General features: G+C 45.5%; 1 protein-coding gene across 1 annotated transcript; it reads right to left on the minus strand.

Annotated features, from left to right (window-relative positions):
* Positions 1-4,008: 4,008 nt before the first annotated feature.
* On the minus strand, positions 4,009-15,511 carry LOC120999343 (heme-binding protein 2-like). Its single transcript, XM_040430211.1, has 4 exons — positions 15,365-15,511; positions 11,032-11,161; positions 6,921-7,092; positions 4,009-4,314 (listed from the first exon to the last, which is right to left on the minus strand). Exons 1-4 carry the CDS (start codon positions 15,509-15,511, stop codon positions 4,089-4,091), a joined length of 675 nt encoding a protein of 224 aa, XP_040286145.1. The 3' UTR covers positions 4,009-4,088.
* Between the last annotated feature and the right edge of the window lie 332 nt (positions 15,512-15,843).

Here is a 15,843-nt window from a genome sequence, read left to right on the forward strand (position 1 = left end):
GTACAGGGGGCTCAAGCGATGCTCTTCTCACAGCAGGACCTTCCTGGGAACCAAATTGCTGCAGGGCAGAAGCGGAACCAAAAAGCTTCTCCAAGTTTCCTGGGGACGCAGATTCAGGACGGACCTCAGCCTGTGATGTCATCCCCAAGCGGCCACTTCCTGTTTCTTCCGCAGCAGCACTTCTCTCTGATCTTCTCCTCTCCGGAACAGACCTACAGGGTGAAGGAGAGAAACGGGTGCGCTGCCTCTTCTCTCTTCTTGAAGAGCGCAGCGCAGGCACCACAGGGAGACTTTCAGATAAGTCAGCCGCAGACACCGCCGGGACATTGCCAGGATCGCACACCACTGCAGGAACAGCCACAGATGAAGACCAGTCAGCCAAGCAGGATTCCAGCCAGGATGCCGTCTCTCCATCTCCCGCACGCCTCCGCAGCTCGGCAACGAAATCCTCCATCAGGTACGCAGACAGGCAGCACCTCCTCCAGACGCTGATGAGATGACAGCCTAACACTGCTCGCTACTATATAGCCCTAACCAAGAGGGGGGGCCCTGAAACTGTCCCACCAATGAACTATCTGTTGCTGGGCATCCCAGGCTACCCTGCCCAGCAACACTACCCCATAGGTCACCTAATGACCCAATGATTTACCTCTGCCCCAAACCCCCCAGCAACCAATTATACTTAGCTCACCTAAACACACTTTTAGGCGGGAAATTTTCCCGCCACAAACTAAGTACAAGCTAATAGGATGATTATAATCCCATGCGGATCCCTCTATATAATTTCGGGATCCATACATTCTCTGCTATGGGACCCCTCTGTCTGGGTGCCGGGGCCTAAATATCTGACAATGGCCTGTTCCAGTGGTGGGTGACGTGAAGCCTGATTCTCTGCCATGAGACCTCTCTCCAATTGATATTGGTTAATTTTAATTAATTTTATTTTTATTAATTAATTTCCCTATCCACATTTGTTTGCAGGGGATTTACCTACATTTTGCAGCCCTCTAGCCCTTTCCTGGGCTATTTTACAGCCTTTTTAGTGCCGAAAAGTTCGGGTCCCCATTGACTTTAATGGGGTTTGGGTTGAGTTCGGATCCCGAACATTTCCGGGAAGTTCGGCCGAACTTCTCGAACATCCAGGTGTTCGCTCAACTCTACAGATAACCCCTTTAAGGACTCAGCCCTATTTCACCTTAAGGACTTGGCCATTTTTTGCAAATCTGACCATTGTCAATTTAAGTGCTGCTAACTTTAAAACACTGACTTATCCAGGCCATTCTGAGATTTTTTTTTTTCCGTCACACATTGTACTTCATGACACTGGTAAAATGAAGTCCCAAAAATTTTTTGGGCCTAAAAAAAATACCCAATTTACCAAAAATTTGGAAAAATTAGCAAATTTCTAAGTTTCTCTACTTCTGTAATACATAGTAATAACCCCAAAAATGGTGATGACTTTACATTCCCCATATGTCTACTTCATGTTTGAATTATTTTGGGAATGATATTTTATTTTTTGGGGATGTTACAAGGCTTAGAAGCAAATCTTGAAATTTTTCAGAAATTTGCAAAAACCCAATCTTTAGGGACCACTACAGGTCTGAAGTCACTTTGCAAGGCTTACATAATAAAAACCGCCCAAAAATGACCCCATTCTATAATCTACACCCCTCAAGGTATTCAAAACGGATTTTACAAACTTCATTAACCCTTTAGGTGTTAGAGTTATTGGCAAATGAAATTTGAGAATTTTATTTTTTGCCTAATTTTCAATTTTAACCCATTTTTTCCACTAACAAAACAAGGGTTAACAGCCAAGCAAGACTATCTTTATTGCCCTGACTCTGCCGTTTACAGAAACACCCCATATGTGGCCGTAAACTACTGTACAGGCACACAGTAGCACGTAGAGGGAAAGGTGCGCCGTATGGTTTTTGGAAGCCAGATTTTGCTGGACTGGTTTTTTGACACCATGTCCCATTTGAAGCCCCCCTGATGCACCCCTAGAGTAGAAACTCCATAAAAGTGACCACATCTAAGAACGGAATAGGGTGGCAGTTTTGTTGGTACTAGTTTAGGGTACATATGATTTTTGGTTGCTCTATATTACACTTTTTTGTGCAGCAAGGTAACAAGAAATAGCTTTTTTGGCACAGGTTAGATCATGTGGTAATTTTATAGAGCAGGTTGTCACGGATGCGGTGATACATAAATAAAAAAAAAAAAAAGTATACATATTGGGTAAGTTTTACACAATGATTTCATTTTTAAAATGAAAAAAAGGTTGTGTCTCAATAGTCTAAGAGCCATAGTTTTTTCAGTGATTAACTTAGGTAGGGTATGATTTTTGCGGGATGAGATGACGGTTTGATTGGTACTATTTTGGCGTACATGTGACTTTTTTGATCACTTATTACCTTTTTTGGGAAGTAAGGTGGGCAAAATTTCAATTTCCTCAGTTTTTCATTTTTATGGCGTTCACCGTGCGGGCAAAGTAACATGACAGTTTTATAGATCAGGTAGTTACGGACGCGGCAATACCAAAATGTGTAGGGAATTTTATTTTTAATCAGTGATGTGTTTGATTACTTTTTTTACCCAGACCCTCTTGGTTCTTGAAGATCCAGTGGGTCTGATGTCTGCATAATACAATACAGTACACTATATAGCGTTTTGTACTGTATTTTACTTACACTTTGAACAGATCTATGCCTTTAGCACAGATCTGTTCAGCACCATGGACAGCAGGATGCCTGAGAAGACGTCCTGTTGCCATGGGAACCTTCCCCGTCTGCTCAGTTGTGGCCACAACTTCGCAGACGGGTAAGGAGGGGGGCTGTCTGGGGGCTGCAAAGGCACAGCAGCCCCCCGATGGGAGAGGGAGCTCCTTCTTACTGTTAACCCTTTCCATACAGCGGTCCATACAGACCGCTGTATGGAAAAAGTTAAATGGCTGACATCTGCACAGATGTCAGCTGTTTATACCAGGGTGTCAGCAATGTGCTGACACCCTGGTATACCCACTGGCCACCAACAAATTCAAGAGGAGGTGGGTGAATCACAATCCCGCCTGCTGCACCACCCGCCTCCAAAAAAAAAAAATCATGCAGGTGTGCAGAAGCGATATTTTAGGCACACTAAAGTTTCTGATCCCCGCGGTCAGAAACTGCAGAAAGCACAGCAAGCCGCAGGTCTGAATTGACCTGCGGTTTGCAGCGATCGCCGATACGGGGGGGTGGGGGGGGGTCACAACCCCCCCTGGCGTTGTGACAGCTGAATGATTTCAGCCGGCATCCTGTTCGGATTAACCCCCACAGCTCAGCAATCTCGATTTAAACTTAGGACGTACTGGTACACCTCAAGTCCTTAAGGGGTTAAGATGAAAAATGGCAGGGTGCTAAAGGTTTTCCAAGACTCTAAATTATGACCTATCCTCAATAGGTCATCAGTATCTGATCATGGGGGTGCAACACCTGGGACCCCCACTGATCAGCCGTTTGTGGTGCTCACAGCACCGAACATCATATAGCATCTGTGCTTGGCATTGTGCTCATCCACATTCTATAGGGCTGAGCTGCGGCTAGGCCACATGACTGATGGATGTGTCATTACTGCAAGCGCTGCAGCCTTCTCAAACAGATGATTAGTGGGGTCCCCAGGTGTCAGCCTCCCACTGGTCAGAAAGTCTTGGAAAACTCCCTTTATGTCTGTCAAAGACTGCTGGAGGAAGTGCCAAACTTACATAGGGGCTTTTGACCCCACAACTTGTGCTTCTTCCAGCAGAACAGTGGGAGTTAAGACAGTCTTGGAAAACACTATTATTAATAAATGTCCCCCTGCTGGCATATATACGACCCCACAATGATGATTTGTCCCACTTCATCCGCCAGGGGTTATTATGTACACAAAGAAAATCCACTCAAGTATATAAACCAAGGAAACCCACAGTATACAAATATTTTATTGCTGCAAAATCAGTTACAAAAATAGCACATACATAACACTTACAAGGCAATGCTGAAGATGTAACAGCCATACTATTCTGCACGTTGGCCTCTGAGCTGTATGAAGAGAAGGCATGAGGATCACATCCAGGGCTGAGCAGCAGAAAGATCAAGAAATTCCCACTGCGGAGGGGACTTTGCCATGTACCACACTTCATTGTGGCGGCTGAAAAATTCTAAAGGAGAATTGTAGCCAGCACGTACAAAGTATGTATAATCAAACTGCAGACCAAGGGCAGCCAGGTTCTGTGCTAGGGCTTTAGCTTGCTCGACATACATAGCGGTAGAGGCATATCCTCCAAAAGTCCTGGGAGAGAAAGAAATAAAAATCCAGCAGATAACAGTATATAATTACACATCAGGTTACATCAGTTAATAGACATATGTCCATCAAGTTCAACCAAGGGATAGGTGGGGATGCAAATCCCAATAGAGAAAAAAAACAGACATTATCTGCATTCAAGAATCCCATCTACTGCTAGGAGATGCCTCTAGAATGAAGCATCAACTTTTCCCCCACATTTACCACTCGTGCTCAAACCACCAAAGAGGCAGGTGTGCGCATTACAATTAAAGACTCCATAGCATTTGACATCTATTGAAAGATAACAGGGGAAGGTTTCTTGTCATGTAAGCTGAATAATATAACATACAATATGTAATATATGGCCCCAATGCTTTTGATTTTTTTAAAGTAAATTTGCAGCAGTTCAAGAGGGTCATTATTCATGTTTGGTGACCTCAAACATTAGAGCTAGTGTATTTTTCGCCCTATAAGACGCACCTAGGTGTTTTGGTTAAAGAAAATTATTTTCCTCCCCAAAGGTGTGCTTTTGGAACTAATGGTGGTCTGTGAATGGCACCATTACTGGGAATCTGTGGGTGGCACCGTTATATATGTGCCACAGCCCCCCCCCCCCCCACCCCATAACAGTGCCTTCCACAGATGTTCCCCCTGAAACTCATCCACAGATCCCCCTGCCACTCCAGTACACAAATATAAAAGGTCTCATTCAATTAAGAGTGATTACACATGCCCCCCCATCCACTAATATTACCGTGCATCCTAACTTCTTCTGTACAATGCAGGCAGGCCGGGCGGTCACTCACTGATGTCACTTGCCTGCTTCATTCATAAAGTAGACAGCGCAGGCACGCGACATCAGGGAGTTAGGCTGCCCTGCCTGCTTTCTACAGTAGCAGTTAGGATGTACGGTAATATTAAAAGTGGGGGGGGGCATGTTTAATCACTTAATTGAATGAGACATTTTAGATTTGTATAGTGCAGCACTGGAGCGGCGGGGCCGGAGTACAGTGATGTGACTGCACTGCCCCAATTACCGGCCCCCAGCCCCTCCTCAGTCCCTCCCCACTCGCTTATACATCGCAGCCTGCGATGTAAAAATGTCAGCATGGGGGGGGGGGGGGAGGGAGTGCGTCTTATGGGGCGAAAAATACTTTAATCCAGTGTTAGACACTACTAGCTGGAACATGAGACCTACCCCTTCATTGAACTCTGTTATTGGAGAATGATTTATGATTTTTGGCACTGCATCAATGTAAAAGAAATATTACACTTTCCATTCAACATGATATATATCAGGTATTGCCAAACTACAACTCCCAGCATTCTCAGACTGCCTACAGCCATCAGCAGGGCATGGTGGGAGTTGTAGTTTTACAACAGCTGGAGAGAATCCTACAGCTAGAGGTTAATCCAACAGATTATCTAAGCTTTTATTATAAAACCTAAACAGGTTCTCTAGTTGCCATCTTGTTGATTTCATCTCTATCCTCACCTACCAGTTCATTCTCTTCTACACCTTTCTGACCACATGAAGCATGCACCAAATAGAAGGTTGCTTCATTGAAGTATAACAGGAAGATGCTTTACATAAAAAGAATGTTATCCGATTATATTGGAATTTATGGTTCTTGGATAACCTGATTATACTGTTATTCTGCTTTACACTAACAAATCAGACTAAAGTACTTTAACAGTTTAAAATTAAAAACTCCATAAACACTGAAACAGAAAATACATCAGTTCTGGAACAATCTGCACTTTTAGTGTTTTCTAACCTGTTTTAGGTCTTGTCCATCAGGTGTGGTTTATTGGAAATGTGCATTGGTTTGTAGGAAAGTGTGTGGTTTAAGTAAACTGCACCAATATTAGAACTTTTTTTGCAGCAAAACAAAGTCAACGTATAGGTGATGTAAACTTACCGTAGACCGCCTAAAAACTAAGATTTTATCCAGCATCAACCATAAACCGCACCAGATTTATCTGCCCCATGGTTCCAAAAAAGCCAAATTAAAGATTAGGCAACGGGTGACATTTTAGTAATAGTCCACATGTGTGTAGGGGCCCCTATACTGTACAGCAGTTCACCTGGTTGTGAGGTCTGAGAAATGAGACCCTCTATGTTCAGTTGCTCGATGTCCCTGTATAAGGTCTCATTTACAGAGCCCACAGAACAGAAACCGGCTGTGTGCACACCACAAATCCATTAACTTCAATGGGTCCTTGCGCCGCATGTTGTGACAACGTCTAGAGCTTGTCCCATCTTGCTGCATGGTTACAGAAGTCCTTCAACATCCAAGATATGACAAGTCCTGTGCTTTACCACAACATGCACAATCCCATTTAAAGGGGTTGTCTGGGGTCAGCTCTGAATCCGGACAACCCTGTAAGTCATGGGTCAGCACCATGATGCTGTGTGCATACGGTCAGTAACTTGTGGATCTGGGTTTTGCATTACACAAAACATGGTTGTGTAAATGGGACCTAAGTATTTAGGCATAAACACTATATTCACCCTTGTCATGCAGTGTGTGCCATAGTTTTAGATTTCTCTTTACATGTTGCTTGCTACAACAGAACAAATGGACCACAAACTGGCAGCGACTTACTTAACATATAGAGAAACTGCAGGATATGTATCCAGGTAAACTTCAGGGTCTGTAGGTGTCGGAGGTTTCTTCACTTCATGTGGCACAAAGAAGGACATAATGGCACTACCAGCAAGTGGTTGCTTTAATGGCATGTATACCATCACCGGTACTGTCATATTCATCTTCAGCCCTATAAAGGAAACAGATTGTCAGTATGGATTATACAACATATTGATGCCATATTGTCTACACGGCCTCCAAGACACCTCACTGGATAGCTACATCTCAATACCTCTTGTATCAGGGCTAACACCTCGTTCCAGAAGTAAACTACAGAACTACTTAATATGCACGTCCTTAACCACCTCCCTTCTGCCCGTTGCCTATAAACATCCGGGAGGTGGATCTCCATCTCTGAATGGATGTTTCTGAACGTCCATTCAGAGATGGCAGCTGCATGCTAATTGTGCAGCTGCTGATCGGGTTGCCCGCCGTCAGTGACAGCAGGGCAACCCAGAGAAGGCAGGGACAGTTTCCAGGTGTCCCTGCCTTCTAGATCGCTGTATACAGAGATCAGGAAGCGCCATGCGGTCATGTTTAAAAATGACATTTGATATTGCCATGTCTGACGGTTGGCTCTATAACTATATCACATGATCCACACCATAAAAAAAAAATATATATATATATATATATATCTCTCTCTCTGAACATTGACACATTAAATCATTTTTTTGTTTCAAAAATGCCATTATCGTGCTAAAGTGAAAAAAACGCATTAGGTAGCACCGCATCTGTAACAACCAGCTCTATAAAAATAGCGCATGATCCAACCTGTCACATGAACGTTGTAAAAAATAACCGTGCCAAAACAGCCATTTTTGGTTACCTTGCCTCACAAAAATACACTGCTCAATAAAATAAAGGGAACACAAAAATAACATCCTAGATCTGAATTAAATATTCTTCTGAAATACTTTGTTCTTTACATAGTTGAATGTGCTGACAACAAAATCACAAATAAAAAACTGGAAATCAAATTTTTCAACCCATGGAGGTCTGGATTTGGAGTCACACTCAAAATTAAAGTGGAAAAACACACTACAGGCTGATCCAACTTTGATGTAATGTCCTTAAAACAAGTCAAAATGAGGCTCAGTAGTGTGTGGCCTCCACGTGCCTGTATGACCTCCCTACAACACCTGTGCATGCTCCTGATGAGCTGGCGGACGGTCTCCTGAGGGATCTCCTCCCAGACCTGGACTAAAGCATCTGCCAACTCCTGGACAGTCTGTGGTGCAACGTGACGTTGGTGAATAGAGCGAGACATGATGTCCCAGATGTGCTCAATTGGATTCAGGTCTGGGGAACGGGCGGGCCAGTCAATAGCATCAATGCCTTCGTCTTGCAGGAACTGCTGACACACTCCAGCCACATGAGGTCTAGCATTTTCTTGCATTAGGAGGAACCCAGGGCCAACCGCACCAGCATATGGTCTCACAAGGGGTCTGAGGATCTCATCTCGGTACCTAATGGCAGTCAGGCTACCTCTGGCGAGCACATGGAGGGCTGTGCAGCCCTCCAAAGAAATGCCACCCCACACCATTACTGACCCAATGCCAAACCGGTCATGCTGGAGGATGTTGCAGGCAGCAGAATGTTCTCCATGGCGTCTCCAGACTGTCACATGTGCTCAGTGTGAACCTGCTTTCATCTGTGAAGAGCACAGGGCGCCAGTGGCGAATTTGCCAATCTTGGCGTTCTCTGGCAAATGCCAAACGTCCTGCACGGTGTTGGGCTGTAAGCACAACCCCCACCTGTGGCGTCAGGCCCTCATATCACCCTCATGGAGTCTGTTTCTGACCGTTTGAGCAGACATGCACATTTTTGGCCTGCTGGAGGTCATTTTGCAGGGCTCTGGCAGTGCTCCTCCTGTTCCTCCTTGCACAAAGGCGGAGGTAGCGGTCCTGCTGCTGGGTTGTTGCCCTCCTATGGCCTCCTCCATGTCTCCTGATGTACTGGCCCGTCTCCTGGTAGCACCTCCATGCTCTGGACACTATGCTGACACAGCAAACCTTCTTGCCACAGCTCGCATTGATGTGCCATCCTGGATAAGCTGCACTACCTGAGCCACTTGTGGGTTGTAGACTCCGTCTCATGCTACCACTAGAGTGAAAGCACCGCCAGCATTCAAAAGTGACCAACACATTAGCCAGGAAGCATAGGAACTGAGAAGTGGTCTGTGGTCACCTGCAGAACCACTCCTTTATTGGGGGCGTCTTGCTAATTGCCTATAATTTCCACCTGTTGTCTATCCCATTTGCACAACAGCATGTGAAATTGATTGTCACTCAGTGTTGCTTCCTAAGTGGACAGTTTGATTTCACAGAAGTGTGATTGACTTGGAGTTACATTGTGTTGTTTAAGTGTTCCTTTATTTTTTTGAGCAGTGTACATTATACTGCAAATTAAAACCATATGTACCTCAAAATAGTACCAATAAAACTGGCACCTTATCCCCTAGTTTACAAAATGGGGTCATTTTTGGGGAGTTTCTACTAAGGGTGCATCAGGGGGCTTCAAATGGGACATGCCATCTAAAAACCAGTTCAGCAGAATCTGCCTTACAAAAACCATATGGTGCTCCTTTTCTTCTGCGCCCTGCCGTGTGCCCTTACATCAGTTTACGACCACATGTGGGGTGTTTCTGTAAGCCACAGAATCAGGGTAATAAATAGTGTTTTATTTGTCTGTTGACCCCTCGGATGTGTTAAAGAAAAAAAATGGATTAAAGTGGAAAATCTGCCTAACCTAAAGGGTTAACAAAGTTTATAAAATCAGTTGAGCAACTTGAGAGGTGTAGTTTCTACAATGGGGTCATTTATGGGGGTATCCACTATGTAAGCAGCTCAAAGTGACATCAGACCTGAACTGGTCCTTAAAATTTTTAAGAATTGCCAAAACCTACTTTAAGATTTGCTTCTAAAATTCTAAGCCTTCTAACATCCAAAAAAAACAACATTTACAAAATAATGCCAACATAAAGGAGACATATGGCGAATGTTCAGTAAAATATTTTATGAGGAATCACGGTTTTAAAAAGCAGGGAACTTGAAATTTTGAAAATTGAATTTTTGGTAAATGTTGGATTTTTTCATAAATAAGAGGTGAAATATTGACCAAAATTTATGACCATCATGAAGTACAATGTGTCATGAGAAAACAATCTGAATGGCTTGGATAAGCAAAAGCGTTCCAAAGCTAATACCACATAAAGTGACATGTCAGATTTGCAAAATTAGGCCTGGTCAGGAAAGGGGCAAATGGCCCGGATGTGAAGTGGTTAACTTGTTTTTTTTATTTTACAACATTAGACACCAAGTTGTTTGAGTGAAGTCCAAAGACAAATTTATTTATACGACTGGTGTTAATACACATCTTCATGGGTTTGGACATCTCCACATTGTAGGCCAGATGCATATCTTTCATGGGGAAATCCCTACATCACCATACGTTAGTGTTAGAATACAGAATCTCCATATTATGCCATGGTTTGAAGCTCTAGACACAAGGATTCTCCATTGTTGCCTCCTCTCAGACAGTGGGGGCATATCACTAGGATATGCCCCCATTACCTTACAGGTGCGGGTCCCACCGCTGGAAGCTGCACCTATAGCGGGAACAGAGCCACACAAAGTGGTGGCTGGAGGAATCCAGTCACCAAACACTCAGCCCACAGAAGAGAATGGGAGCGCTCCGTGCATGACCGGCCACCGCTCCCACTCACTTCTATGGGCCTAAAGGAAGTAGCCGAGCCAGCGTTCAGCTATTTTCGGTGGCCACATCGAAATAAATGGAGGGCGGCTGTACATGCGCAGTGTGCCCTCACCACTTTCAGGGCTCCGTTCTCAATATATCTATCGATATGCGTCCATTATCTGAGATGAGAAGCCCTTTAAAGCTTTGGATTCCATTTTATCCTTTGTCATTGTTCTGGTGCAGTGCCAGACAGTACTGTTAGCATTTACTTATAATTGGTTCTGTCAGGGTTTCAATCATTTTGATGATAAGACTAGTACTCCAGAACAGAGAACCGCACAATATGGCCTTATACAAGAACACAACCTACCTTCAGCATTCTTCCCATTGATATACATAAACAGACGACTGAAGCTAGTCACCATCCCCATGTTAAAAGGGTCCTGTTTTAGTGAAGTTGTCACCCAATGAGTTTCCTCATAGCGACGAAGTTCAAAATCCTGAAAATGTAAACATCCAATTAGAACACAATTAAACTGTCAGCAGCTAGGATAGGATGACCAGTTAGAAGTAAAACTAGGTCTTCAGACTCACACATGATTGTAGGGTCTGTTGTGCTTTTTTTTACAGCCCGTATGCAGAACCTCTCCAATAGGGTCGCAAAAAAATAAAAATGGACATTATGGACAGGACTGTTATATTATGGGCCAGCTTATATGCAGATCCACAATTTGCAGACCGCAGAACTGTCATGAGCTCTTGAAGAGTAATGTTTTTTCTACTCAAATGAAGAGTACAAGCAAATACAAAAAGGTAACATGCTTCCTCCAGTGATCAAACCCTGTCACTGATCTGATAGTGAACCCAGACTGCCTGCTCACAGAAGAGGAGGGGTAATGTATTTCATGTATTAGACCTCATGCACACCTTTTTTTAAGGTCTGTAACAGTTTTTTCGTCCGTGGGTCTTGCTTGATTTTTGGAGGATCCACGGACAAACGGATCCGTTCTGACTTACAATGCAAGTCAATTGGGTCGGATCCGTTTAACGTTGACACAATATGGTGCAATTGCAAACGGATCTGTCCCCCATTGACTTTCAATGTAAAGTCTGGAGTCCCTATTATACCATCGGATCGGAGTTCTCCAATCCGATGGTATTTGAACTTTAAGTGTCCCCATCACCATGGGAACACCTCTATGTTAGAATATACTGTCTGATATGAGTTTCACTATCTAACACAGAGGCGTTCCCATGGTGATGGGGATGCTTCAAGTTAGAATATACTAAGAACTGTGTACATGACTGCCCCCTGCTGCCTGGCAGCACCCAATCTTTTACAGGGGGCTGTGATCTGCACAATTAACCCCTCAGGTGCCGCACCTGAGGGGGGGTTAATTGTGCATATCATAGTCCCCTGTAAGAGATCAGGGGCTGCCAGGGGGCAGACACCCCTCCATTGTATTTTCATTGGTGGCACAGTGTGCGGCCTCCCCTCCCTCCCATTGGTGGCACAGTGTGCGGCCTCCCCTCTCCACGCCCCCCTCCCGATCATTGATGGCAGCGGAGAGTTCCGATCGGAGTCCCAGTTTAATCGCTGGGGCTCCGATCGGTAACCATGGCAACCAGGACGCTACTGCAGTCCTGGTTGTCATGGTTACTTAGCGCAGCAGGTAAGTATGATTCTAATATTGCTGTCTGTGACCAGCCGGGAACTCCTCCTACTGGTAAGTGACAGGTCTGTGCGGCGCATTGCTTAATGATCTGTCACTTACCAGTAGGAGGAGCTCCCGGCCGGTCACAGACAGCGCAGCAGGTAAGTATGATGCTTCTAATATTGCTAAGTAACCATGGCAACCAGGACTGCAGTAGCATCCTGGTTGCCATGGTTCCGATCAGAACTCTCTGCTTCCACCAATGATAGGGGGGGAGGGAGGGGAGGCCGCACACTGCCACCAATGAAAATACTACAATAGAGGGAGGGAGGGAGGGGGGCCGCACTGGCCACCAATGAAATTAAAACTGGGAGGAGGGTCTGCCCCCTGCTGCCTGGCAGCCCCTGATCTCTTATAGGGGGCTATGATGCACACAATTAACCCTTTAGGTGCAGCACCTGAGGGGTTAATTGTGTGGATCACAGCCCCCTGTAAGAGATCGGGTGCTGCCAGGCAGCAGGGGGCAGTCATGTACACAGTTCGTAGTATATTCTAACTAGAAGCGTCCCCATCACTATGGGAACGCCTCTGTGTTAGAATATACTGTCGGATTTGAGTTTTCACAAAGTGAAAACTCAGCTCTGAAAAAGCTTTTATGCAGACGGATCTTCGGATGCGTCTGTATGAAAGTAACCTACGAAGATAGAATTCTGGTGGTATATCCCCGAAGTCACATAACTATGGGCAATATGAAGTTTGCCTTCAAAGAGACAATACATTAGGCCACTTTCACACTTGCGTTCGGAGCGGATCCGTCTGGTGTCTGCACAGACGGATCCGCTCCTATAATGCAAACGCTTGCATCCGTTCAGAACGGATCCGTCTGCATAACTTTTTTTCAGATCAGACTTTTAACTTCGTGAAAACTCAGAGCCGACAGTATATCCTAACAGAGACGTTCCCATGGTGATGGGGACGCTTCAAGTTAGAATATACTAAAAGAACTGTGTACATGACTTCCCCCGCTGCCTGGCAGCACCCAATCTCTTACAGGGGGTTGTGATCCACACAATTAACCCCTCAGGTGCTGCACCTCAGGGGTTAATTGTGCGTATCATAGCCCACTGTAAGAGATCAGGTGCTGCCAGGCAGCAGGGGGCAGACCCCCTCCCTCCCCTGTATTTAACTCATTGGTGGCCAGTGCGGCCTCCCTCCCCAGTATTACATTCATTGGTGGCCAATGTGGCCTCCCCCCCCCCCCCAATTAAAATGACCGACCCCCCCCCCCCCCCCATCATTGGTGGCAGCGGAGAGTTCCGATCGAAGTCCCAGTTTAATCGCTGGGGCGCCGATCAGTTACCATGGCAGCCAAGATGCTATTTCAGTCCTGGCTGCCATGATTACTTTGCAATTTTTAGAAGCATTATAATTACCTGCGAGCTGCGATGTCTGACCGGCCGGGCGCTCCTCCTATTGGTAAGTGAAAGGACTGTGTGGCGCATTGCTTATAGCAGACCTTTCACTTACCAGTAGGAGGAGCGCCCGGCCGGTCACAGACATCGCAGCTAAGTAAAAAGCTTCTAAAATTGCTAAGTAACCATGGCAGCCATGGTAACCGATCGGAGCCCCAGCGATTAAAATGGGACTCAGATAGGAACTCTCCGCTGCCACCAATGATGGTGGGGGGGTCGGTCATTTTAATTAGGGGGGGAGGGGAGGCCGCACTGGCCCCCCATGAGTTAAATACAGGGGAGGGGAGAGGGGGCTGCACTGGCCACCAAGGAATATAATATAATATAGGGGGAAGGAGGGAGGGGGGCCGCACTGGCCACCAATGAATTTAAAACTGGGGAGGAGGAAGGGGGGGGGTCTGGCCCCTGCTGCCTGGCAGCACCTGATCTCTTACAGGGGGCTATGATAGGCACAATTAACCCCTCAGGTGCAGCACCTGAGGGGTTAATTGTGCGGATAACAGCCCCCTGTAAGAGATCAGGTGCTGCCAGTCATGTACACAGTTCTTAGTATAGTCTAACTTGAAGCGTCCCCATCACTATGGGAACGCCTCTGTTAGAATATACTGTCAGATCTGAGTTTCACAATCTAACTCAAATCCGATGGTATATTCTAACAGAGGCATTTCCATGGTGATGGGGACGCTTCAAGTTAAAATATACCATCGGATTGGAGAACAGATGGTATATTAGTAGGGACTCCTGACTTTACATTGAAAGTCAATAGGGGGCAGATCAGTTTGCAATTGCACCATATTGTGTCAACGTCAAACGGATCCGTCCCCATTGACTTGCATTGTAAGTCTGGACAGATCCGTTTGGCTCTGCACAGCCAGGCGGACACGAAAACGCTGCAAGCTGCATTCAGGTGTCCGCCTGCTGAGCAGAACGGAGGCCAAACTGATGCATTCTGAGCAGATCCGCATCCACTCAGAATGCATTGGGGTTGTACGGATCCGTTCAGGGCCCCTTTAAACGGAACCCCGAACGCAAGTGTGAAAGTAGCCTAACACTATAGAAACAGCTGTAAAAACTAAGGGAGAATTATCAAACTGGTGTAAAGTAGAACTGGCTTAGTTGCCAATAGCAACCAGATTCCACCTTTCATAGCTCCTTTGGAAAACAAGAGGTGGAATCTGATTGGTTGCTAGGGGCAATTAAGCCAGTTCTATTTTAGACCAGTTTGATAAATTACCCCATATGTTTTTGAATAAGTCAACTTTGGATCTATGATCCAAAGCACAATTCACTCAAGCCTAGCCCTGACTGATCTACAGTCTTTACAGCTGGAAGTGGGCATAAGAAGGAGAACTATTCCAGTCAAGGGCCGGAGTAGTTCTCACTCCAAGAGCACAGGCCGCGAGAGGTGCACCTAATGAGCACCAGTTACAGATACATAGACTAGGACACCACAGGAGGTTTTACCAATTGACAGAAGAGAACTGATCATTTTAGAACATTAGGTGAAAATAGTAACTAATAAGTGAATCCACAACTAGAAGACATGATGGCTCCACCGCCCCTCCCCCACACTTACAGCATATTCTTTCACCAGCCGGTACTTTGGACAGTCATAGTTGTGACAAAATGGAGGCAACTGGTTCTGACTGGAGACATCAGAAGCTTGTACTGCAATCCCCAGTACAGAGAGCAGCCCCAGCAGAAGTCTTCTCCTCACCTCCATGTCTGGATGAGTCTGAGGGGAGCTCAGCTGCTGATATAGGAGGTGGATATGGGTGGAGCAGAGAACGTTCCCAATCAGCAAGGTAAAGCCTGGAGTTATGTCCGATCACCCTCACCTGGGGACATCATGGGAGCACATTTACTCTCCATTCACACGTCCGCAAAATGGGTCCGCATCCTTTCCGCAACCCATTCATTCTCTATGGGGACGGAATGTGCTGTCCGCATCCACATTTGCGGATCCGCACTTCCGCATCCGTGCTTCCGTTTCCGCAAAAAAATAGAACATGTCCTATTCTTGTCCGCAATTGCGGACAAGAACAGGCATATTCT

The sequence above is a fragment of the Bufo bufo genome, chromosome 4 (genome assembly GCF_905171765.1).
Source record: "Bufo bufo chromosome 4, aBufBuf1.1, whole genome shotgun sequence".
NCBI lineage: Eukaryota > Metazoa > Chordata > Amphibia > Anura > Bufonidae > Bufo > Bufo bufo.